The sequence below is a fragment of the Ascaphus truei genome, chromosome 4 (assembly GCF_040206685.1).
Source record: "Ascaphus truei isolate aAscTru1 chromosome 4, aAscTru1.hap1, whole genome shotgun sequence".
NCBI classification, from domain to species: Eukaryota; Metazoa; Chordata; class Amphibia; order Anura; family Ascaphidae; genus Ascaphus; species Ascaphus truei.
Window position 1 is genome coordinate 404,669,594 of NC_134486.1, and position 26,823 is coordinate 404,696,416.

Consider the following 26,823-nt stretch of genomic DNA (forward strand, 5'->3'; position numbering starts at 1 on the left):
TGCCCTTCTGACACTAAAAGATTACAGCAGAAATCCTAACCAAAGTGGGATGGGACAGCAACATGTCCAAAATTTGACACAAACTTGACTTTCTATTTTTTGTACCAGGATTACTAACAGGACGTTGTGGACTTTAGATGTGAAGGCAACAACAGGGAAAGGGAAGCCAGGTCACATGCTTAGTACTATATAGAAAGGTTTTTCAGTGATGGCAGTGGCATACAATGCACCCAGTACCATTGCCCAAAATCCCCCATTTAGAAAGCTCACCAAATGCATTAACAGCAAAGCTTATAGTTTCTGCAGAAGTGCTGTTGGGTTGTTACTTTGGCTACAAGAGCAAAAGTTAATGATACCAACACAAATTCCTCTACGTCCCCAATCCATTTGCCTCCGTGATGCAGCCTTCTCCTGGCTCCCATCCTACCTATCCAACTGCTCCTTCAGTGTTTCCGTCTCTGGTGTCTCCTCCTCTTCACTCCCTCTTCTGTTAGAGTCCCACACACAAGATTCTATCCTTGGCCCTCTGCTCTTCTCGCTCTACACCTCTTCTCTTGGTGAACTAATACAATCTTTTGGTATTGTCTCATCTTTACCATTGTATCATCTTTATGCTGACAACACCAAAATCTATCTCTCCCCCCCTGACCTCTCCCCCTTTCTCCTGTCCCATGTCACCAACTATCTCTCTGCAATCTCCTCCCGGATGTCTCACCGCTACCTGAAGCTAAACATGCGCAAAACAGAATGAATATGCTTTCCCCCTTCCACTGCCACCGATACACCAACACTCTCCCTCACTATCAATAACACCACAATCTCCTGAACACCTCAATCCCGCTGTCTAGGGGTCATCTTTGACTCTGATCTCACCTTCATTCCTCACATTCAGTTCCTCACGAAGTCCTGCCATTTCCACCTCCGAAATATCGCCAAGATACATCCTTTTCTCAGACACGAAGCAACTAATATCCTAATATCACACATCATACCCCGTCTCGATTATTGCAACCTTCTTTTAGCCGGCATTCCCCTTGTCCATCCTCTCTCAACTCTAATCCAGCCAAATGCTGCAGCTAGACTCATCTACCTCACTCACTGCTCCACTTCCACTGTTCCACGCATATCCCTACACTGGCTTCACACAACCTCTAGAATAAAATATACAACTTTAGTAATGATTTACAAAGATCCCAATAACACTGCCCTCTCCCCCCCCCTTACATCTGAGCCCTTATCCACAAATACATAAACGCCTCCTACATTCTGCCCATGACACCCACCTTTCCTCCCATCTTATTACCTCCTCTCACTCCTGCCTGCCAGACTTCTCCCCTGCTGCCCTATCTCTCTCTGGAATTCCCCTTCATGTACAGCACCATCAGACTCTCCCCCAGCTTTCAGATGTTTAAAAACTCCCGGAAAACTGACCTATTCAAGGAAGCCTGCTCGATATACCTCTAACATCCAACCCCCCTCCACAAACAAAGGCAAAAGCGTCTATTTTTGCCAGTAACAGCTATTCACAAAGCAGTGATAAGTTTATTGGTGTATAATATCTCTCAATATTTGTGGGTTGTTGGGGGTACAGGGGGTGGGTGTGGGGCCCCCAACAGGGGGGGTCTGCTGGTGTTGGCATCCCGGGCCCCGTGAGTCACTCATGAGGGCCCAGTCACACCCACCCAGTCACCCACCCACCCAGTCACTCAGTCACCCACCCAGTCACTCAGTCACCCACCCAGTCACTCAATTAACCACCTAGTCACTCAGTCAAGTCACTCAGTCACCCACCCAACCAGTCACTCACTCACCCACTCAGTCACCCACCCACTCACTCAGTCAAGTGTCAGTCACCCACCCATTCAGTCACCCACCCACTCAGTCACCCACCCACTCAGTCACCCAACCACCTTGTCACTCTGTCACCCAACTCAGTCACTCAGTCAGCCACTCACCCAGTCACCCACCCAGTCACTCAGTCAGCCACTCACCCACTCACTCAATCAACCACCCAGTCACTCAGTCACCCACCCACCCAGTCACTCAGTCACCCACCCACTCACCAACCCAGTCACTCAGTCACCAACCCAGTCACTCAGTCACCCAACCACCCAGTCACTCAGTCAAAGTCACTCAGTCACCCACCCACCCAGTCTCTAATCACCCACCCACCCACTCACTCACACACCCAGTCACTTAGTCACCCATACACCCAGTTACTCAGTCACTCACCCACCCAGTCACTCACCCACTCAGTCACCCACACAATCACTCAGTCACCAACACACTCACCCTCTCAGTCACCCACCCACTCATTCACCCACTCAGTCACCCAACTACCCAGTCATTCACCCAGTCACTCAGTCACCCACACAGTCACTCAGTCAGTCACCCACCACCCAGACACTCAGTCACCCACCCACCTAGTCAATCAGTCTAGCCACCCAACCAGTCACTCAATCACCCTCCCAGTCACTCAGTCAAAGTCACTCACTCAAACTCAGTCACTTGCCCACTCTGTCACCCACCCACCCAGTCACTCAGTCAGCCACCCAGTCACTCAGTCACCCACCCAGTCACTCAGTCACCCACCCAGTCACTCAGTCACCCACCCACCCAGTCACCCACCCAGCCACTCAGTCACCCACCCATCAAGTCACTCAGTCACCCACCCAGTCACTCAGTCACCCACCCACCCAGTCATTAGTCACCCACCCACCAAGTCACCCAACCAGTCACTCACTCACCCACCCACCCAGTCACTTAGTCACTCATTGACCCAGTTACTCAGTCACTCACCCACCCAGTCATTCAGTCACTCACCCACCCAGTCACTCACCCACTCAGTCAAGTGTCATCCACCCAACCAGTCACCCACACACTCACCCACTCAATCACCCACCTACTCAGTCACTCAGTCCCCCACCCAGGCAGTCACCCCCTCAGTCACTCAGTCACCCAACCACCCACCCAGTCAGTCACCCACCCAGTCACTAGTCACCCACCCAGTCACTCACTCACCCACTCACTTAGTCACTCATTCACCCAGTTACTCAGTCACTCACCCACCCAGTCACTCACCCACCCAGTCCCTCACACACTCAGTCACCCACCCACTCAGTAACCCACCCACTCAGTCACCCACCCACTCAGTCACATACCCAGGCAGTCAGTCACCCACCCAGGCAGTCAGTCACCCACCCACCCAGGCAGTTAGTCAAGAGAGTCAGTCACCCACCCAGTCAGTCAGTCACCCACCCACCTTCCCACAAGGCACCCACTCAGTCAGTCAGTCACCCAGACAGGCAGTCAGTCATGGGTGGGTGAGTGTGTGTGAGTGACTGCCTGGGTGGGTGACTGCCTGAGTGGGTGACTGCCTGGTTGGGTGCCCTTGACTGCCTGGGTGAATGACTGCCTGGGTGGGTGAGTGACTGACTGGGTGGGTGAGTGGGTGAGTGAGTGCCTGGGTGGGTGGGCGAGTGAGTGACTAGGTGGGTGACAGTTGTACGGCAGAGAGATGCAGAACACGGAACATGGCAGCACACTGTGGGGTAGATCCACAGAGCTCCGCTAGTGACTTAAGTGCTAATGGGAATCTTCAAAGCCCACTAACGATGCGTTAAGTACTGTTTTCAGGAGTAACGAGCCCTTGCGTTATTATAACGAATGCTAGTGCTAATTTAGGGATTTAGGGATTTAACGTTATGTTAGTTAGGTCAGAGCTAAAGGTGGCGTTACTCACACCCAGACCCTGAAATAAGTCTTTAACGGGGTCCGGGTAAGTGTAAGACCACAGCTCGGTCTGATTTAACTATCATATTGTTATTTACCGGATTCTTTTCCTCTCTTGGCTTCGCTTTTTTTTTATCCCCTTAACACCTATTTGAGGCCTGTGTGGAAGTAACGCCAAATTTTGGTAAGCCAGGCTTAACACCATGTTATTTGAAGCGAACCCAAGGCATTGCTAACTTAACATGGCGTTAAGCCTATGTTAACGAGATCACTAACAGCCATTGTTTTTGCATATATTTAGCTTTGTTTATACCCATTAAACTGAGGAAAACTAACGGGCGTTACCTATTTAGGTAACATAATTATAATAATAGCATGTTCTTGTATAGCGCTGCTAGTTTTACGTGGCGCTTTACAGAGACATTTTGCAGGCACAGGTCCCTGCCCCGTGGAGCTTACAATCTATGTTTTTGGTGCCTGAGGCACAGGGAGATAAAGTGACTTGCCCAAGGTCACAAGGAGGAGACACCGGGAATTGAATCAGGTTCCTCCAGGTTCAAACTCAGTGCCAGTCAGTGTCTCACTGAGCCACTCCTACGTTAGCAGCCCAGATTTAGCAGCGTTAACCCCCCTGCAGTCTATTACACAATATGATTTAACTTTGGTATTTTTTTTATACTTAAACCTGTCTTGACTTTAAAAGTACACGTAGTTATTACCTTTCATGATAACATTCAGATTACAGATTATCTTATTTTGGGTGTAGCCTGCCTTTAAACTTAATGTGAGAAACAACAACCCAATTAAAGCTTCTTCATTAATCACTTTGTAATTGGAGTAGCTTGTTATCCATTGGTAAATCCAAACTCTTAACCCCGTGACTGCCAGATGCCCTTGTGGCAGAAAAATGGGTTAAAATTAGAAGAATGTAGCTTATTTTTCCCAAAACAGCCAGGAGGACAGAATGTGTGAGAGGTACAAGATACATCAGACATTGCACACTTACCCTCCTCCCATCTACAGTATACAGTCTCTTCACCGTAAACTGCAAGAGATCTGATGCATCCTCAAGAAACGTCTTAAAGTTGCGTGCGTTCCTCCGGTTTAGAATAACCGGACGCCTAAGAGTCGGGTCTCCGTTTTTCACAAGAGTGATTTTCTTCCGCGTCTTTGGAACCTGTTGGAAGTGAGCGGCGGGATACGCCTCCTCCTGCTGGCTTGGTTTTCTAGCACCGACTGGGTGGCTCGCCCTCGGTTGGCCCACCTTGCGCCCAGTTCCACCGACGCCAATGGGGTGCGCATATTTCTTATCCGAACAAACGTAATGCCCTCCATCTTCCAGCTGTTCCAGTCGGTTAATACCGTGCGTCCCCCGAGGCGTGGTGATTGTCCTAACCCCAAACGGTAACGGGACCCGGTGGGAAAGGTCATCCATGAGAGCGCTGAAACTCTTAAAACTACGCCGGTTGATGGCCATCTTGACTCCGCTGAACTGAGGATCTCCGCTCTTAAAGAAAGTGATCTTCTTGGCCGGGGACGCGTGAGTGACTGCATGGGATCGAGCGACAGGAAGAAGAGGATGCTCGGGACTGGCGGGAGCAGCAGCATAGCCCTCTACGGGAGCGGGATTCATTCTGCGCGTTTAGACGGGACTGGAATCAGAGCAGAGAAAGTGTGCGGGTTATTGCGTTTAATTTTCAACCAATAAAGAGAATGAAATGATTAATTAGAATAGAATTTTGGCCTCTTCTTCACATACCTTTTAATAGACGTAAAAGTAATCTAAGAACAATTTACTCAGGGATTGAAGCGTGGATTGAAATAAGTAATGCAATGATCTCATTCATGAATGACATGAACATTTACATGAAGCGGCCTATAGACCCCAATGATCCTTTTATGTCCCCTAAATGGAGTCTCCAGGGTTAGCATCAGATCCGCTTCAAGCTGCAGTTCGGGCAATATCCTGCATGTGTTTTTTTTTTAATAAATCAGTTCTGTAGTAAGAAAAAATACTTTTAGCATTTTCTGTTTAAAAAAAAAAACAACTTTGAAAGACCAATTTTCTTGTATTCTATTTTAACAAGCATGCTTGTTCCTATAGCAACGATTTACATTCCCCATATTTAAAGATGTCGCCAAACTTTGCCGATCAATAGACGGAGAACGAATTGCCCGGCAGCTATGCAGTTCTTTAGGTAAGTAGAGATTGCCCACATGAAACTATTGAAGTTAAAAAAAAAACTAAAAAAAAAAAAAAAACAGGAGCCTGAACTGCAGCTTTCAGAGGTAAAAAAAAGCTACTAGACACTTGTCAACCAAGATACAACTTTGAGTACTTTGGTACATATTATCCCGATATAACACAAATATACTTAACCCAGTTAACGTTTGATTCGATGTTTAAAAAAATAAATAAACATATATGCAAAAGTATGTCTTATTTATGCAGAAATATATATAGAAATGCAACTATTTGATTCTCATACAGGCATACCCCGGTTTAAGGACACTCACTTTAAGTACACTCGCGAGTAAGTACATCTCGCTCAATAGGCAAACGGCAGCTCACGCATGCGCCTGTCAGCACGTCCTGAACAGCAATACCGGCTCCCTATCTGTACCGAAGCTGTGCGCAAGCGGGGAGACTATAGAGCCTGTTACACATGCATTATTTACATGAGTTATGCACGTATAGGAGGATTGCAATACAGTACAGTACCGACACACTTTATTGCAGTGTGGTCGGTACCGCAAGCCGGGATATTTCCCGGCTTGCTTGTGGCTGCCCCTCGGCGTGCCGCGCGTCATAGACGCGCGGTCACGCGTCTTCGGGAGCCTGCGCCCCCTGCACGCGCGTCCAGGGCTCCCCGAGGGAGCCCTGGTGTCCCGCGATCTGCGGGACGGCGGCAGGGGGTTCCGGGGGACCCGGCGGACCCGGTAGCGGTAGGGAGAGCGCCCCGATCGGAGGGCGCTCTTCCGCTGCTTCGGCGCGCGCCCGTCACACTCGGGCGCGCGCCAGGCTACTGCTGCGGCCAAGAACGGGCAAATGCTCGAATAAACTTGGCCGCAGCAGTACATGCATCGATAAGTGGGGAAAAGGGGAGTGCTTCACTTTAAGTACATTTTCGCTTTACATACATGCTCCGGTCCCATTGCGTACGTTAATGTGGGGTATGCCTGTACTGAGTTGAATTGGTTAAGTATTCCCTCTCGCCTCTCCCCATCAATCTCTGGTTGAATATTTCTAAAATACAGTTTTGTAGCTTAATAGCATGTGAACACCAAACTCTGCAAGATTGCTTCACTTTCATACCACATTGATTTGTGCACCTGCCTGGAACCAAATTGCAACCTGACATTCCATTTCCACATGGTCTGGACACACTGCAAGTTGTGTTTCCTTTCAAATATATGCAATTTTCGCAGTTTAATGAATAGACCCCAGTGGGTTTAAAATACTTAAACCTACTGTATCCAACCAGTGTTTTCAAAGAAGAAGAATATATACAAACATATACATTATATATAGATGTTAAAAACAGTATGTTGGGTAAAAAAAAAGTGACAAACACTCTCCATTGTACAGTGTACGGTATATACAAATACCACATATTTGTACATTTGCATGTCTCAAACAGATCTGCAACCCTGTGTATCTCCATTATCGCTTAGCAAACCATGCTTCCACTGCAGCCAAGAATTCTGGGTAATGACATGCAAATGAGCTCTCACAGCTGTAGCAGGGCAGGCAGAGCAGAGGGCAGAACTGATGTGCAGTAGACCATGTTAAACTGGCAGCTCCCTTTACTTGCCTGCAAGGTGGCTGAAAGGTGGTGATTGGGGAGACACCCGATGGAAACAGTCGGGATACTAGTGAGTTTAAACAGTGGAAGCAGCAGAAGAAGTAACCCTCTGCTCAACTTATTGAGTCTGCTTCTATTGACTAAGGCTGCAGTATAAAGTCACAAGGCTAATGTCACTAAGAGGAGTTAGGCTATGATCTTGTGTGCTGCACACTTAGATGCCCGTTAGTGACAGTGAAGTTGATGTATAAATTCAAATTACTTTAATGCAGAAATATATCAAATAAATGTGATAATATCAACTAGATGAAAACAATTAAAGGTAAGGGGGGGTGTAAGGTATCGGGGAGCACGTCCTCCGCGGTTTGTTCCCTCCTTACCTGCTGCTCCACAAACCTCCGCACTTCTTACAGGACACGCGCGCCCACGGATAACTTTCAATGTTTCTACGCAGCTCACCCCGCTCGCGACGGGCGTCCGCCACGCTCGTCGCGAACACGTGCACCGCTCCCCAGCTACGGGGCAACCTTCATTATCACTCCCACCTGTCTCCTGCGCCTCCCAGCCTCCGCAGAGGCCGCTCCTCCGCTCCACCACCCTGTCTCATTGTCACATCCCTTTACTTATGCTCAGCTGTTCCCTTCATTCTTTGGCTGAGCATACTTCATGGTGTGATCATTGTGTTTCCACGTCTCTGTTCCTGCTCCGTTTGTGTTGTACCTTGCCTTGCCTTGTCTTGCCGTCTGATCTCCTGTGTACTGACCCGGCTTATAGAGAGGGTCCCATAGAGAAGAAACCGGAGCACAGCTTCCCAAACGAACGGGTGGAGACAGGACTTGAAGAACAACATGTATTGGTTTAAAAACAAGTACATGGGTCCTCTCTGGATACCGACCCGGCTTGACTGCGGACCCTTCTCTGGATACCGACCCGGCTTGACTGCGGACCCTTCTCTGGATACGGACCCCGGCTTGCCTCTGACCTTACGTACATCTCTATCCCTGACCACGGCACTCGAACAAACTACTATCCTCCTGGCTCATACCTTCGACCACGGTACCCCGGACACTGACTACCCTCCTGGCTCCGACCCCAGCAAGTATCAAGACTTATCTATCTTCTCCAATCCCGACCCGGCGACCTTGACTATCCACTCTCCAGATGTGCCTCCGCTGCTGTGGGTGGCTCAGCATATACTTTCCCACCTCAGTACCGGGGTCCCGCCTTGTTCGTGGTGAGCGAAAGCGTTACAGGGGGGGTTGTTCTCAGGGTAATAATGTCCATTGCTGCTCTGGTATATGAAATTACCACGCATATCATATAGAAGTTCTTCGGGCTATCGCCTCTGATCAAGATATAGAAGATTCTATTATAAGAAGTAATACCTTGGCTAATAATCAGGGTGTTGATGGTATTCTCTGATTATATCAGTTAGCCTAATTGCACCACCCTTCCACAGATATTATATTTAGTGGTTGATGGATGCTTGTTCTCATAACCTATATCTGAGAGGACAGTAAATCGTATCTAAGTTATTTTACTGGAAAAAGTTAGTCTGTAGACGGAGAGACATTGTTGAGCTGTTGGCGTTTGCTGGGTTGCAACAATAGAGCCTCACAACCTCTATTTAACGTGCAACAGTCACACGCACAGAGGATACTGACAAGGAGGCAGTTCTCAAAGTGCAGCATTAGCATTTGGCATCAACATTAGCAGTAGCATTGGACCCTATAGATCTATAGCGAAAAAAAGTCACCCCTCAGCTAGAGGAGTTTAATTAGGCAAAAAAGGGGAACTTTGGGCTTGTAGCCTATAGTAAAGTATAGTATAGTAAAGATTGTAATCACGTATAATTTTCACTGGAAAAGAGAGTTCTCTAAGTGCAACATTAGATACTTTTCTAACACTTGTATCCAGTGTATGTATCATTTGTCTGTGATTATATCATTAACTGTAGTTAATATAGTTCCATTTGTCGTGAATAGAGTGTACAGCCAGCGGCTATAAAGTAGCTCTTCAGTATTTTTAACATGTCTTGTTAATGCACAATTTAGCTCTCCTGTCACCTTAGAAAGATGGTTACAGTACATAGTCCATATATAGAAATTAGAGTCCAGGATATTGTCTGGTACATTGTATGTGTTCCCCAGATAATAGCTAATGTCTTATAAATCTAGTATATAGCTGTGTAAATCTCATCATACTCTTAGTATTTGTAAAAAAAACATCGCTCCAGCAGTAGAACGGTATCCCGCCGAACCGCCCAGTGCTGCAATAGGAACATCGAGTAGCAAAACTGTGACATGCCTCCATGACCATTGCCTCCATGTTTCCATCCTTACACTTAATACAACGGGGCCTACGCTACAAGCTTTGATAAGCCACTTATCGAGGCCTTTTTGCCAAAAAGGCCTACTGCTATTCAGTAAGCCTCCAAAAAAAAAAATCGCCAGGCGAGCCGCGATAAGCCAATTATCGGCAGGTTCTCACACTATTGCAATTCTAGGAGCCTCGAGTAGGTTATCCGTGCTAATCGAGGCTCCAGAATGGCGATTTCCTCTCAAAATCCTCCCGCCAGGAAAAGTTGGCGCCAAGGTGGTGAAAAGCTGCCGATAAGGCGGCGAGAGAAGACCTATTAAAAAAAAATACATTTTGCGGGTGGATTAACCCCTTCATTACCTTAGCGGATTAACCCCTCTACCCCCTGCTACACCCCGGTTGGCCTAAACATCTATCCTTGGGGCTACTACCCCCTTCACCCAGTCCCTCTACCCACAATAAATAAAAATACACACAACAACCCTTCTACCTACCTCTTCTACCCCCAACTGTGCAATTGTGTGAGATATGCAAATGGTGTGTGCAAGGGAGACAAACTCCCCAAATAACATATTCCCAGGCTATTCATTACAATGCCAGATTACCCGGAAAGTCCCAGCCAGAAATCTCCCCTCCCTGAGGAAGGCGGATTTGGGCTTTGGTTAGAGAGGTGGAAGAGGGTGAGAGCGAGGAGGAAAGAGGAAGACTAATTTAGGAGTGGGGCCATTTGCTTGTCTACCCCTAAACAGCTTAACCTGCAGCAGGGGTGGCCCACTCCAGTCCTCAAGGGCTGCCAACAGGTCAGGTTTTCAGGATATCCCTGCACAGGCGGCTCAATCAGTGACTCAGACAAAGACTACACCACCTGTGCTGAAGCAGGGCTACCCTCTAAACCTAACCTTTTGGTGGCCCTTGAGGACCGGAATTGGCCGCCCCCTGCGCTACAGTATCCGCCACCGGCGCCAAGTGACAAAACGAATTAAATAAAAGCCTTGGAATAATTTTGATATGTTTTATTTGCATGTTTCAAAGAATAAGAACTACCGGTGTGTGTACAGAGAGGAACGTCCACAAAAAGAGAATATAGATGATAAAATAATGTAATGAAAAAATGAGGTGCCAGCCTACCCCCCCCCCCCTCCCCTCCTGGGTGGTATCTGATAAAAGGATTGATAAACAGAAGTGTCAGGCCGCCCGCCGCTGCTCGATTGGTAAGATGTTACTCTGTCCTCTTTTTTTCTTCCGTTCAATGTCATTTTGCAATATATTCTTACATTTGATATATTCTATGAGCGCATTGTGTGTTGTTTCCCAGGTATCACTCATTGTGCAGCCCTCCGGAGGAAAAGCTCCCGTGTAAGGAGCTTACAGAATAAGACTTAAAGAGGCGGCGGATTTTTTTTGGCAATTTTGCTGTGTGTGTGTGTACTGTATGTGTGTGTGTGTGTGTGTGTGTGTGTACTGTATGTGTGTGTGTGTGTGTGTGTGTGTGTGGCCCTTTTATCACACCCCCCCCTAAATGAGGTCGGAGTATACTCTGTAACTACCGGTATTGCTTCTTTACCTGTTGGCAAAAAGGAGGCCTGAACCTCCGCCACTGGGAGCCTGGGGTGTGTAGATGATGCAACAGCGCCTCCACCCAGAAGGGATCCACACAGTTTGTAGGATAGCCCCTCCCAGGAATACACCATAAGTAAACACTCACACCAAGTATATGCAACGGTATTTACTAAGGGTAATAGTTGGTGTCTATAACACTCATCCATATAATGGGCAGGTCGCCCAATACATCACAGTAACACAATACAGATTACTAACAGCTCTATACATAACATAACATACATTGGGTGCAAGGAGCACCGATATCCCCTTGTACAGGCCCTTGGCCTTTCCGCCCCCAAAGTAACCTCACCACACAGTGCCCACAATAATTGGGTGCTCGGCACCAGCGTCCCAGTGTCCTGGCCCGTTCCCACCCCAAATGTGTGGCAGCGCTGCCCACGTGTGTATGGTTGGTGCACTTATAGATACCTGCCCGGGCATACGTCCGCGCCCGGGTGTGAAGATCTTCTAAACGGGTCTGACGCAGGAACAGGAATCCGCCTCCGCGGTGTCCCACCTCCGTGTGAGGTGTCTCCCTCGTGGAGCGTCTCACCCACAGAATGTCTCTTTGCTGTATAGCCTGTCTGAGTCCAGACGCAGGCCACGATCACCGCGTGCAACTGGCACCGGTGATTTCACATAACACTGTGAATACTATAGAAAGCAACCCCCCCCCCCCCCTCTTACACTGAGGGGCCTTCCTTGAAACAGCCAAAGCTAACTTCTCTGGCTGCACTGCAAAGCAACACTGTTGCAACTTAGCTATCCTGCTCAGCTAAGGTGGCAGCCTCCCTATCTGGGGTCTGTCCCTAGCTGCAGCAACTCACTGGTGACTCAGGGCTATCTAACTAGATCCTCCCCTAAACAGGAGGATTCCTCAGCCCTATTGGCTAAGCTAAAGCACCTGACTGCCTGTAGCTATGCCTCCTGCGAACTGTACTTCCCAAGGAGGCTCTTGCCAATGGAGACCGCATGGGCGCCTCTCTAATGGCTGCCTACCTTTTCCTGTCTGCGCCTGCGCTATCCTAATAGCCGCCGCGCCACTTTCCTGAGCATGCGCAACATCTAGAGGACCTTCCTGCCTCTCTACCTTCTCCTGCGCTTTGTCTGCCACCTCTAAGATGGCCGCCGCAACTACCGGCACTCTGCTGCGCATGCGCGACCATTTCGCCACACACAAGATGGCCGCCGCACTTGTCCGCACATGCGCGTCAACTCCAACATGGCGGTGCCCGCCCGAATGGTGGCGCCAGCCAGTGGAGAGCCACCGGAGTTTCCCTGCACCTCCTGCTGCCAGCTGTCTCGCCGCACCGCCTTAGCTAACCGCGCGGCATCTGCCCTTAAACCAGGGGGAGTGCGGGGAAGCGTACCATAGCCGGGGACCCGCGCTGGTATATATATATGCAGGTCACTGGAGCTGAACCCCGTTAAATTCAGCTCCGGTGACCCCCTGCTTCCGGAGATACTTACCTGTTAATTAGGTGCCGGTAGCCGAATCTCCTCTGCTACCATTCACAATATGTCCGCTCTTCAGATACTTCCCGGCCTGCGGACCAATAGGAAGCTGTGATGTGAGAAGGAGCGGCTCAATGAGTAATGGCTCTGGCACTGAAGCAGGGGAGGCTGGTTCAATTCCCGGTGTCTCCTCCTTGTGACCTTGGGCAAGTCACTTTATCTCCCTGTGCTTCAGACATCAAAAACATAGATTGTAAGCTCCACGGGGCAGGGGCCTGTGCCTGCAAAATGTCTCTGTACAGCGCTACGTACAACTAGCAGCGCTATACAAGAACATGCTATTATTATTATTATTATTATGCATCGGTGCGGCTTCCTATTGGCCCAGGTGACGCAGGAACGTTAAACTTTAAAGCCCTGCTTGCTGAGCCGGACCAGCTGCCGGCACCTACTTCTGAGGTAAGCATCTCCAGAAGTAGGGGTTCCCCGAAGCTGAAATTAATGGGGTTCAGCTCCGGGGACCCCCTGCTTCAATGCTATATTTAAAAAAAAAAAAAAATGTCAGCTGGATTACTCCTTTAATAGAGTAATTTGGAATGTGTTACCCTGTTTTAATTACACCTCCCTGTTCATTACAGCAATAACACCTCTTCTACCCTTGTAGCTCGTGTCCTTAAAGAGAGAGAAATGCGCGGCTTAGCAAGGATTACCGTGACTCAGGGCAGCATTAGTTTGCATAGCAAGGTGAGCCATCCTAGCGTTGGGTTCATTTAAAAATACGGTTACCTCGGCACTCCTGTACGTTATAACTAAAACGCTGTTTTAAAACGGAAAGCAGTGAAACGGAGGCGAAGCGCCGACCGCTGCAGCCCAGGATATGTTCTTGTCATATATAATAATCTCAATAAAAGTGACAGCAAAACAGTCTTTATAGGTTTGCATCTGCTCCACATGTAAGAACATTTTATTGATGGGCCCCGGTATAGGATTCGATACAGTATATCCCATTAAATGATGCGAAAATTGTGAATTACATAGTATGCTGAAGCTGAGTATGTTAACTGGGGAACAATGTCACGCACTACATCTGTATTTGCAGTTAAACTATCATGGAGTGTGTGTAAATTCAACAGGAGTAGGATTTAATGCTTTAGCGTCTGGGTAAAGATTCATATAATGTGTTATAAAAAAAAGACTGGTCCATGCAATAAGCACAGAAGGCCCTACAGCAGGCCTGCCCTATTGTGATAATATTTTCATCGAACCGCCGGCCCTTCCGTGTCATTGGATCAACATAACATGACGCAACTGACGCCCGGGCGCTGGAAACAGAAGTGGAAGGGCTCAGCAATGTCGATGCCAGGACCCGCGCTGTACTAGGTGCTCCAAGCGAGCACTCTACAGGTAGACATTATTGAGTGCTGATGGCCCCCACTTGAAGGCCTTTCACAGCTTGGTGCACACTGATTAGAGCGCTCTGAAGCGGGCGATCGCCCAGCTGTCCCATTAACTCGGATAGCCGTGTCCAGCCAACGTGATGCGTGATCTGCTGCATTTGGAGCATATAGAATAAACCCCATAGTAAATAAGACCTGTCTGCCCATAGACTTTTTATTTTTTTCGTAGCATCAGTTTATTTATATTTCATTATAGGGGGCTGCTTCAATAAATTTGAACAAGAAAAAAATTGGGGGGGGGGAAGCAGGGGGAAGTCTCACAGAAGGTAAACAACCTGTATGTGTGACCAGCACAATAAGCACAATTACAAAGGAAAAAACAGGGAAACCCCCTTTCCTTTGATGAAAGGTCCATGTTGGACTTGAAAGGTATTCCCCACAGTCCCTGAAATAAATTAGCATTTTTTTTTCTACAAGAGAGTAGAGGTCTAGTTTACTCTTTTTAGGGGGGTTTCTCGGTTTTTAACTATGTATTTTTTTTTTTCAATCCATTGAAGCAATCAAGGCTAATAAGTGGCGTGAGAAAGATTTTAGAACTTGCACTCACCTACAATTATTTCATAAGTGCCAAGGTCCAGTACCGACATGGCACTGGTACCAATGTATACAAACGCGGCAGGGTTGGACCTGCACTCACCATTAACTATATGTAAATTAATTCGTATCAATGAAAAAAACCAGCACATATTCAGAAACAGAAAGAAAGTGACAAATAAAAGCAGGGGACACACTCAGATGTGCTGCTTACGCATTGCGTCGGCTTAATGATGTGTTCGTTAGTGCTACAGACAAAAAATAGTTTGGTTAAGTCTCCACATCCAGAGGAATACAAAGAACACACATTGCTATAGTCAGAAACCAGCGTTTCAGGGCCCGGCCTCTTTGTCAAGCTCTTTTTTCCCCGTTTATACTGATTTACATATATTTAATTGTGCGCAGGTCCAACCCTAGATTTTTTAATAAGTGGAGTAAGTTCATAAAATCGGCGTGCTGCCTAACAGTAACGCTGCGTCCACGCTGCCGCCGAGCGCGCTTGGCGCGTTTACTTCAGTGAATGTGAATCTGCACGGCCACGCTCACGTGGTGCGCACGTGCTCGTGCACGGGCATGTACGCTCTCCCAAGCTCGGCGCTTGGGGAGACAACGAAATTTGAATTTGAAGCGTGCTCAGCAGCTGTAAATGCACACAGAACCCATTACGCACAGAAATAGCCCCGATCCACGCCTCCCGCTTGCAAAATTATGCAGGACACCCTGCGCTCATGCTTGGAGAGTTGGTGATGTCACCACTCTCAAGCATGAGCGCGCTCAGCGGCAGCGTGGCCGCAGCCTAAGAAATAAGGGTGTTGTGTACTTACTGCCTTACTACATTACACCCGGTTGAAGTGGCAGACAAAAATTATTTCTTAAACAACATCATTATGTTTCATTCAGGCCCTTATTATCTAAGCAGTGCGCAAGACACCATCTGGGGAGAATAGTATTTATTGCGCATATGTTTTTGCAGAGACTGCAAATTCTCCTCTTATAAATCACTCCATGTCCTGACTTCTTCGACATTCTCTACGTTGATCCATCACCTCAATAATGTTTCCCCCCCAAAATATATTTAATATTATATTATTATTTGACTTCCTCGGGATATGTCTCAAGATGAAGCAATACTGTATGTTCCATGCTACAAGAATGTCTTCTTGAATCCCTTCGTACTCGTGTTGAATGTATAAAACCTGCCACTTGGTGTCCTAAATTTGACGCTGATTTCTTGGGCAAAGAGGTTAACACTGCCACCTCAGAGCAAGAACATTTAAAGCTGACGCACCGACCCACTCCCCCCATAAATGTAAGAAACGGAGCCTTAGTATCCCGAGCTCCGGAGATCCCCAATGTCAGAGAAATTCACATTTACAAGGGCTGGTACGTTTGAAAAAGATAGCCATGGGGCCAACCAATGAAAAAGCCATGTTCCAAGTGAGTCAACCTCTCCCAACCTCTCCCCAACTCTCCCCACCTCTCCCCACCTCTGCCAACCTCTCCCAACCTCTGCCAATCTCTCCCAACCTCTTCCAATCTCTCCCAACCTCTTCCAATCTCTCCCAACCTCTGCCAATCTCTCCCAACCTCTGCCAATCTCTCCCAACCTCTTACAATCTCTCCCAACCTCTTACAATCTCTCCCAACCTCTGCCAATCTCTCCCAACCTCTGCCAATCTCTCCCAACCTCTTCCAATCCAGGTAAGAGTGAAAGAAAACGGTGGTAGCTACATATGGGAACTTTAATACATCCCGTTATACTGTAATATTACACAGAATAACTCCTCCTAACTGCCCCCTCCATTGCTCACTGATGCACACAGGGAATTGCCAACTAAAAGAACATTGATACATTGAAAAGGGATGCAGCATGAACCCAAATTTGAAGCCATAGCACAGATGTAGCAAGACTTATTGTCCCCAGCGTGCGGACGAAAAAGCAAATGTCCAAGGCGCCTGGGACAGCGTCGGGGTTCCAGGTTCCTGAATGTAACCCTCGCAGTGTCAATCCGTCCGGGCTGCGACCGTCGCGGTCACATGACTGTGAGCGGCTGTGGTAAAGAACGCACAAAGCTTTACTACACCTGTATTTGCAAGCCTTCAGTCTCATCCCCTAGGGCAGGGAGGTGCAAACTGTGGGGCGCAAGATTTTCCACGGGGGGACGCGGCGGTTGCAGGGGCCACGCGCTCTTCACCAGGGCATTTAAATGAAATGCCGGGGAATCGCGCGAGGCCTCTGCAACTTCCCTTACCTTTGGCAACACGTAGCCATGGCGTTGTCGTTTGACGCCGCGGGGTCACGTGATGTCATGTTGCCATGGCAATGTGGTGTCACGTGACCCCACTGCATCATTTGATGCTAAAGACAAGGTAAGGAGGGGGGCGCGAGCAGCGGAGGAGAGAAGGCAGAGGCGCGCACAGGGAAGTGTGTGCACCCCTGCCCTAGAGCTTACTACCTCTAGATACAGGCCCATGTTTACTAAGCTATGCTAAGCCATGAAACACCTTCTTGCACCGGGATGGCCCATTCATTTAAATGTGTTTTATGGCATAGCAATGCTTAGCAATTAGAACCCATAGTACTGACAGCTCATGCGCAACAAAAACAATGAATCCTTCTCATGTGAGCCCTGGCAAAGGCATCTCCACCTACAAAGCACCGTCCTCGATTCTCGTGCAGCTTCACCCGATACATTTGAGCATAAAGTCTGTGAGCTCCTTGGCTGTATCCTTAATGAGATCACAGCTTCATATCTTATGGCTGTGCATTAAGAGTGCGGCCCATCTATAAAAAGAAGATGAGCTGATCAGTTGGCTCAAAGAAAAGCATCATGGTACAGTCAGAGAACGCTTCTGCTCTTCTCAAGCAGGCCAATGTGAGGCCAATTCTATTCCTAGCTGCATACTCCAGAAAGGTAGCGAATGATATAGTGTGGCTGATACATTCCGTTATTGGGGTAGGTCTCAGCTCACCTAATTCTGTTTTGTTACATCGTTTCGTGGGAGGTGTCTGGCCCCTCCTTTCAGGTTCTGAGCTCCTGGCCAATTATCCAATGATCAAATAAGTATAAAACTCTCTACCAAAGAGGTGACGCGTGTCCAGGACTGATGTACTGTAAACAAGAGAATTGTCTGTGTGTATATTATCACTTTTCCCTAAGGAACTTGTGCACCCTTCATAATGCTGCAGGAACCTCGTTTTTTGGCATTTGCCAGTTTTTAATTGAATCACAGATAGCATCATGCTTCATTAATTTAACCCTGTAGGCACTTTCACATATTTCACTACTTTCAGTCCACAGGACAATAAGAAATATTAGGCATTTAGTGTAGGTACCTGCTTAAAAGAAGTATTATACCTTGACGGGTTAGCAGGCTTGAATAATTTTTTGATTAAAAGATTCGACTAAATAACTCCTTTGTTAGTAGACAAGATAAAAATGTAGAATTTAACTAAAAAATTGCAAGCCAATTTGGGTGGGGCACGGAGTTTGTGTATGTGTTTTTTTAACTTTGTCATTACAAAAGTTTTAGTACAAGTAATGATAATGTGTTTGAATTAAGGAGACCAAAATCCCAACAAATAGGAGACGGTTCTTCAACAATATCCAAAGTTTCTTTGTTTTGTTTTTTAATAAGCTCGATTTCAAATAACTAATTTTACTATTAACTAAGCAGTTATTCCATTAAACACTTGTTGTTGCTGATGACCCCTTATGGGCCTTTCAAGTCATAGCGCTTAGTAAAAATGGGTCTTTATGACTTAATTATGACTTTATGACTTAATTATACTGTAGATAAAGCTGTAGGATTGGAAATATGGTGTTTGTACGATTATATGCGCTCATTCCATAACTAAGGATATGGAGCTGAGACTGAGGCTGTGAAGCTCCCAGAACGTCCTTTCTGGTACGACATGTTCATTTACCTTCTGTATGCCGACACTCTTGGGTTCTATCCAAGATCCCGGGATACACCTGCAGACATGCTTCCTGGGCTCTTGCACTCCATTCCACTGAACACCCTACAGTGCAGGGCCGCAGACAGATTTCCCGGTGCCCAGGACTAGAGTTATGTCCCCCCTCAGCCCCCGCCGCAGCGGTATTGCGAGACCCCCCCCCCCTATTTCACACCTCACGAGTGCCCTCTATTTCCCCCCCTCTTCCCATGTATTTCTCCCCCTCTGTCTCACTCCCTCTTCCTCCATCACCCCCCCTCCCGCCTCGCATGTATTTCTCTCCCCTGCATCTCACTCTTACTCCCTTTATTCCTCACTCCCTCCCTCTCCCTCTCTCCTCTCACTCAATCCCCCCCCCACAAAATACATATAACCCCACTCCCCCAATACATATTAAAAAAGCCCCCCAATACCCCAATACATTATAAAAAGCCCCCCACTCACCCAATACATTTTAAAAAGCCCCGCACCCCCAATACATATTATCAAGAACCCCCAATACATATAAATAAGATCCCCACTCCCCCAATACATATTTTAAAAAACAGACTTACCTAGTGAATGGTCTGCAGAGGGCCGGGCCGGCCAGCACTGCAAGTTGGGCCCGACCTCTGGCCAAGCCCGGTTGCCAGTCCTCTAGCGACCGGGCCCCAGCTCTCACTCACTGCAGGCCTCTGTCCCACATCAGATCTGGCGTGTGCTGGTTCTCTCTCCATGCCGTCGCGCGCCGGATGCTGGGCCAAGCCTACTTCCAGCGTGCTGATGTCACAGAGTCCCGTCGGCGTGGGCCAGTGATAGAGGCCTGCATCTAAGAGAGAGCCAAGACCCGGCCAGGACAGGACCGGAAACCGGGCCTGGTCATAGTGTGGGCCCAAGTTGCGCCGCTGGGCCCCCCTCCCCCCCGGGACACCTCTACCTTCGTTCCCCCCCTGTCGGCGGCCCTGCTACTGTGTCTATACTGTTGATCTCCCAATATACCCATTAGATTGTAAGCTTTTGGGACAGGGCCAGGGGTGGATTGTCCTATAAGGCTTGCCCCGGTGGGCCGGTGCTGCAGCTCCCCAGCAGCGGCGGCAGCTGGTTGCTCCCCAACAGCTCACTCAACAGCCCGTCGGTCACTGTCACCAATCCTCTCCCTACCCCTGTCGGCGCAGGAAGTTGGGTCCAGCTTCTGCTTGTCCGGGGGAGGTAGCTGAGGAGTTTCTAGACCGGCGAAGGACCGGAGCAACATTGAGGAGACCTCCTCACACTAAGGTAAGATTGTTGGGGAGGGGGGGGGGGGGTGTGAGAGAGGGGGGTTGGGGAAGTAATGGGGCAGTGTAAGGGGGGCTCGATTACAGAGGCCCATCGCTCTTCCCCACAACATTACACTGCTGCTGGGGGACAGCACAGGGCCGCTGTAAGTGACTCTTACCTTCTCCAGAGCGGCATGTCCTCCTGCAGCGTCATGTTGTTATGGTGACTCGATGTGAAATGACGCCACAACATCACATGGCGATGCGTCGCCATGACAACGGGACATCACATGACACCACAATGTCATGACACCGTGTCGTAGGACGAGGAGAGCAACTGCCGAAGAAATCGCACAGGACGATGTCTGCATGCAATCCACCCCTGGACAGGGCCTCACTTTTCCTTCCGTTCCCAGTTGTATACAGTACTGCTTTTATCCTTGTTTGTACTTAATTTTTTCTTTATTGTCATTTTATCAAGCGTTGCATAAACTGCTGGCGTTATATAATTAAATTATCCATAAACACAGAGTTAAGTGCATGTTCCCCAACACATCAGAAGCTCCCCCACCCATAAAACTCTTTGCCACTTTCTAGGGCTCAAAAAGATCTGCGGCGAAGTAAAACATTTAGGCTAAATATGGAAGTTGATTAACAATCTTGTCATATTCAACACAAACACAATGTATTTATCTTATTTTGCTATATCTTATGCCTGATACATAAAAGGTGTTATTGTTTTATTTTGAGTGTTCAGACCAAGCCTGTGAGATTTTAGCACTTTGGTTTCCATGCAGTTAATTGTAATAAAGCAATCATTACTTATTTTATTCTACTAAGATTTGGACAATCCGTATTTTTGGTTTTCCACTACCACGCATATCTGGTCTGAAAGATTTTTTATGCACACAACAGTAAAAAAAAGGGATTGACAGAGATACAGAATTTTGTACATGCTATTACATTATGCACACCCTAATCCTGGCCTCTCTGACCTTGGACACGTACTGCAATCTGATTTTTCAAGACTTGAAAAATGGATTTTTCCCCCAAAATTGTTTTTTTTAACACTGACAAGACGGTAACAGTGGTATTTTGGGACTAAGGTTACATTTCTAAAGCTGCCAATGACAGAGCTACAGATCAGAACCAGCTCTAATACCATCCTAGCTCCTGTCACTAGTTTTAAATATCTGGGTGTATGGTTTGGCTCCCATTTAACATTTGGGTTGCACATTGATACCCTGACATGCAAAATCTATGCCAAACTAGGTGTGCTTTATAAGAACAAATCCTGCCTAAGTCCGCTGGTCAGAAAGCGCATTGCACAACAGATGCCAATTATAGACTATGGGGACATAGTATATGGTACAGGACCAGAGGCATAGTTATAGCCTGGGCAAAGCCCGGGGCCCATGCTCTTGGGGGGGCCTGCTCAAGGCCGTCGACATGGGGAAGAGCCGGGGCATTTGGCCAAGCCATCTAGCCGACCACCACAGAAGTCAGGGCCCATTCCTCCTCCGGTCCCCATAATAGCCGCTTGCCGGCAGGCCTACTCCTGTGCTCACAGCACAACATCAAAGCTGGATCAAGAGCTGTGAGTGGCAAGGAGGGGTGGGAGAGAGCAGGCAGCAGAACTGAGGCGGAGAGATGCAGAACTCTGCCCACCCCTGATCTCCGTGACATCAGGGAAATAATTTACCATGTGCTGCTGTGGGAAGGTATGCTGTGTGTATTTGTGTGTTAATTTCCTCAGTGCCTGTATGTGTGCTGTGTGTGTGCCTCAGTGTCTGTCAGTGTGCTGTGTGTGTGCTTCAGTGTCTGGCAGTGTGCTGTGTGTGTGCTTTGGTGTCTGTCAGTGTGCTGTGTGTGTGCCTTAGTGTCTGTCAGTGTGCTGTGTGGGCCTCAGTGTCTGTCAGTGTGCTGTCTGTACCTCAGTGTCTGTCAGTGTGCTGTCTGTGCCTCAGTGTCTGTCAGTGTGCTGTGTGTGCCTCAGTGTCTGTCAGTGTGCTGTGTGTGTGCTTCAGTGTCTGGCAGTGTGCTGTGTGTGTGCTTCGGTGTCTGTCAGTGTGCTGTGTGTGTGCCTTAGTGTCTGTCAGTGTGCTGTGTGGGCCTCAGTGTCTGTCAGTGTGCTGTGTGTGCCTCCGTGTCTGTCAGTGTGCTGTGTGTGCCTCAGTGTCTGTCAGTGTGCTGTGTGTGCCTCAGTGTCTGTCAGTGTGCTGTGTGTGCCTCAGTGTCTGTCAGTGTGCTGTGTGTGCCTCAGTGTCTGTCAGTGTGCTGTGTGTGCCTCAGTGCAAGCAATCGAGGTAACGCATGATAATCTTTTTATTACAGCATTTTAAAAATAGTTTGTTTCATTCTTTACACAGCTGTCTATAGTTATCTGTATTAAGAGAATATGTTACTGTGCAGTTTACTGTACACCAGTGTTTTTCACACTTGTGTGTGGGGTGGGAGGGGGGGGAGGTTATTGTAGTGTGGGTGTAGGTGGTTATTCTAATTTGTGTATTGGGGAGGGGGGGGTTACTGTATTGTAGAGTGGGAATTGTATGTGTGTGTGAGGAAATTGTATGTGTGTGGCGGAAGGGGAAATTAATGTAAGGAAGGGAGGATTGAGGGAGCTGGATTGAGTGTTGGGGGGGGGGGCATGCCATTCATTTTGAAAAAGACCCTCTAAGGTCGAAACGTCCATCCTCTGGCAATAAATAGCTTAAATAGAAATCCGCAGTGCCTTGCCTCCTTCATTTGATAGCTACGCCACTGTACAGGACCCCAAACACACCTTGGCAAACTAAACGCCCTCTACAACATAATATGGTGCTTTGTCCTACAATGTAATTACAACACACATCACTGTGAAATGCACCAAGAACTAGATGGGCCATCACTTGAGTCCAGGTGCAAAGTTCATTTTCCCTGTTTTACCTTCAAATACTTTCTGGGCAAGCTCCTCCCTATCTGAACAAGCTCCTCGCCCCTACCACACGCAGCACTTATCACCTGAGATCTGACTCCAAAAGACTGTTCAGGGTCCCAAGGTTCAACAAGGAATTGTCGCTCCTCCTTCTCTTACCGTGCACCCCACAACTGGAACAGTCTACCGGAGACTCTCACATCCACCAAGTTCTTTCAAGGCTTCAGCTGTCTCACATTTTAATCTTGTCTGTAACTGTTACATACGCCTATAATATATATTATCTCTTACTGCCCATAAAATGTCTTTAAAAATAACGTATAACCCTGTTCATTTAATGTAACCATGTATTGTTTATCATAACTCTGTGCCCAGGACATACTTAAAAACGAGAGGTAATTCCATGTATCACTTCCCGGTAAAACATTTTTATAAATAAATATAGACACTCCTTCAATCCCAGGCTAGGGAACAACATGTTAATGCAGCAACAATTCATGCAAATTACCTTGATACATTAATCAGCTTAGCAGCAAAATGTACGTTAAACATATCACTATATTCAGTCATTAATAGGTCCGTCTATCAGAGTCTCAGAGCTTCGAAACCAGGAAAAAATTGGAGCAAGAAAATTGCACCAGTTTAATCAAAAAGAAAAACCCAGTTGCTTCGAATGGGATAACTTCTCTTTGATAAATGTGGTCCTGTGTTTGCCCCATTACATCCATATGTGCAAATATTAACTCCTCAGTAGCCAAGAGGCCAGCAAGTCATGGGTTGACAATGACTCGGCTTTTAAGGGGTTAATATCTTATATCATACATTGTTAAAATGATGTATTTTTATCACATATTCTGTTAGCTAGTCTTATCTGTCCTATGTAGTGCATATAGTGGCCATTATATATGACAGATATACAAGGTAGGGCTAATGCCAACATGGGTTTGGTTCTAAAAATCTAAAACTTTCTAGTGATAGCCAAATATCGGCAGGTGTCTAGTTTAGTAAATAACAGGGGAACAATTAATGTAGCGTTAATTTCTCATTTTCATATGCTGCATTAAAAATATCGCAAGAAGTAACCTATAGAGAGCATTGTGAGGACTTTAACAGCTGCCACGGGCAGAAGAATTTACAATGCATCTGATCTCAGGTACGCTAATAGAGAGGGTTGGGATTCCTTACAATGCATCTGATCTCAGAAGCGCTAATAGAGAGGGTTGGGATTCCTTACAATGCACCTGATCTCAGACGCGCTAATAGAGAGGGTTGGGATTCCTTACAATGCATTTGATCTCAGACGCGCTAATAGAGAGGGTTGGGATTCCTTACAATGCCCCCACCTCAATTACCCATCCCCCTATCCTCCTCCCCTTGCACCCTCTAGAGCAGGGGTATGCAAACTGGGGAGCGCGCCCTGTGGGGTGAAGGGGGGGGGCGCGAGCACCGGAGGACAAGAGGCAGGGGGCGCAGGAGCAAAAGTTTGTGCACCCCTTCTCTAGAGGAGGGGTCTGCATCCTTTCAAGGAAGAAGAGCCATTTTCTAAACAATGTATTCGTCCAAAATATCCTGAGGGACGCAACACATGCATGAATATTACACCCCCCAAACACATATGTAACGGGTTTCCCCCCCCCCCCAATCGCAGATTATACAGTGGGTGCGGAGAAACATACGGTGTTACTATAGGTGTGGTGCATTACCTGTTGGCTCACAGGAGGGCTGAGCTTCCGCCACGGAGTACCTGTGGTACATACATATAACACAATCTCATGGTGCAACGCCTCCACCTGCGATGGCTCCCGCCAGAGGAGGAGTGGTTCCTCGCAGAACAAATATATATCTCACTCAACACACTGTATGTAAAATAACCAATGACTTTACTGTTGCAATACGTATTCATGTATAACAGATGTCCCCCTCTGGAGGAGACACTAACTACTGCGTCTCGCAGGACGCTCCCACCTACACCGGGTGATCCCACCCCATGTCCAATAACCCCACATAATATGTCCCGAGGTGAGATGATATGTGTGACTGCGCAGCCACCGGTACCGTGTGAGTATAATGTAGGATTGTTGGTGCACTTGAAGATTGATACCTGCCCGGGGCTCCCACCCCGGGTTCCGCAGACTACATCAGGGATTCCGCCCGATCCGACGTCGTCCTCCACACCGCGTTGGGTGAATTCCAGCGTGGATAATATCACCTTAGTCTCAGGGTCTTTGGTGGCGTTCTGAGCCCAGAACCCACCTCGCAGGGCTGCACGGCATCAGCGCTGTGTCCCTGACTATCCAAATAGCTAATGGGGCAGTGTCCCTATCTAGGGCCTGTCCCTATAGCACCACAAGCTAAACAGTGTTTCAGGATCTAACTGGGATCTAGGGGGCTGCTGGCCTAATACAGTGGGTCACTCACCCCTGCACTCACCTCCTTCCCCTAGCTTGTCCTGGTCCTGACTGACTGCGTAGCTGCAAAACCCGCAAAATTTAGCTTTTTCTTGCCTGCAGGGCAATACTTCAGCCCTATTGGCTCCCTGGCATCACGTGGGGCGCAGCTGAGGCTCATGGGACTTGTAGTCCCTTCCAAGAGCCTGTCCCTGGTAGGCTAGGGTTCGCGCGCTATCACTGCGCATGCGCAATGTCCCTGGCTGGCCACTGCACCAAGATCCGCACTGCGCATGCGAAAACACTTAGAAGCTGGCGGCGCCCTCGCCGCCCTGCTTCGGGAGCGCCGGGAGCCCTAACGACGCGATCGCGGCCCTGACAACCGGCCGCACGCGTCCCCGGCAACCCCCGAGCAGGACTCTGACCGCCCCCACACTTCCGATCGGCCGACGGGACCGCCATTTGGCTCGGCGGCACCCGCGATCGCCAGGAAGGTGAGGGGGGGCTAGGCAGGCAGGGGGAACCTGGCTACATCCTCCCCCGGGTAAAAAAAAAACAACGTCCTCGCTTGGGACACAACTCATTATAACTATGTACAAAAGTTATATAATGAAAATGGCACAACATCGTTATATAATAAAAATGTAACAATCAATGCGCTCTAAACTTATCATCTCTAGATCAGATTGCACATCTCAGTGAACATCACAATGACAGACTGTATTCTGCTGCGAGACCACTGCTGAGCCTCATAATGGGGTGCCCCAATTTGATCATAGGTTACCCGATTTGGAGGGTACCTGACTCTTTGGCTCCTACGGAGCTGTTCTTCAGCAACTCCCTCTGGGGAGTACTAAGTACAGTCCTGAGGCTCAGCCTCTTCCCTTGAGGGGAGAAATGTCTCTGAACAGTCTCTGTTAGGCACAAAGCACGGGCTCTGTGGATCCAAAGGCTGGCCTGTTGGTGCCACCTTAGTAGGCGTTGGCCTACAGGGCCCTTTACCCGTAGCTTCTCCGAGAGATGCCCCTTCTGTGGAATAGTCCCTTTGAGAGGGTCCTTCCATAAGGTCTTCAGGAGTTTCAGAGCGGGTTTCGTTATTTACTGTCTCTTGACCCATCTCTGCTAAGTCGGACTCACCGTTGAGCGGTGTGGCCAGTATCTCTGCTTCTTCGTCTCCTACTTGTGGAATGGGGAGAAGGTGGTTACGATGCCAAATCTTTATCCGGCCGTCAGTGTCTTTGATGCGATAGACCGGGAGGCCGGGCATCTGTGACTCTACTTCATATACACCGTCTCTCCACCGGTCCACCAGTTTATGTTTTCCGGGGACTCCCAGATTACGAAGCAACACAGCGTCCCCAGGACGTAGCTCCCGATACTTGACTTTATTGTCATAGCGTCTCTTATTGCCAGCATTCAGTTTA

At 48.0% G+C, this 26,823-nt stretch overlaps 1 protein-coding gene across 1 annotated transcript in view; it reads right to left on the bottom strand.

Moving 5' to 3' along the window:
* RP1L1 (RP1 like 1) overlaps window positions 1-26,823 on the bottom strand; it is a 48,627-nt gene that overhangs the window by 11,071 nt on the left and 10,733 nt on the right. The window contains exon 2 of the mRNA XM_075598692.1: window positions 4,739-5,384. Within this exon, the coding sequence (XP_075454807.1) occupies window positions 4,739-5,365 (627 nt within the window). The 5' untranslated portion in view covers window positions 5,366-5,384. The remainder of the gene's footprint in view (window positions 1-4,738; window positions 5,385-26,823) is intronic.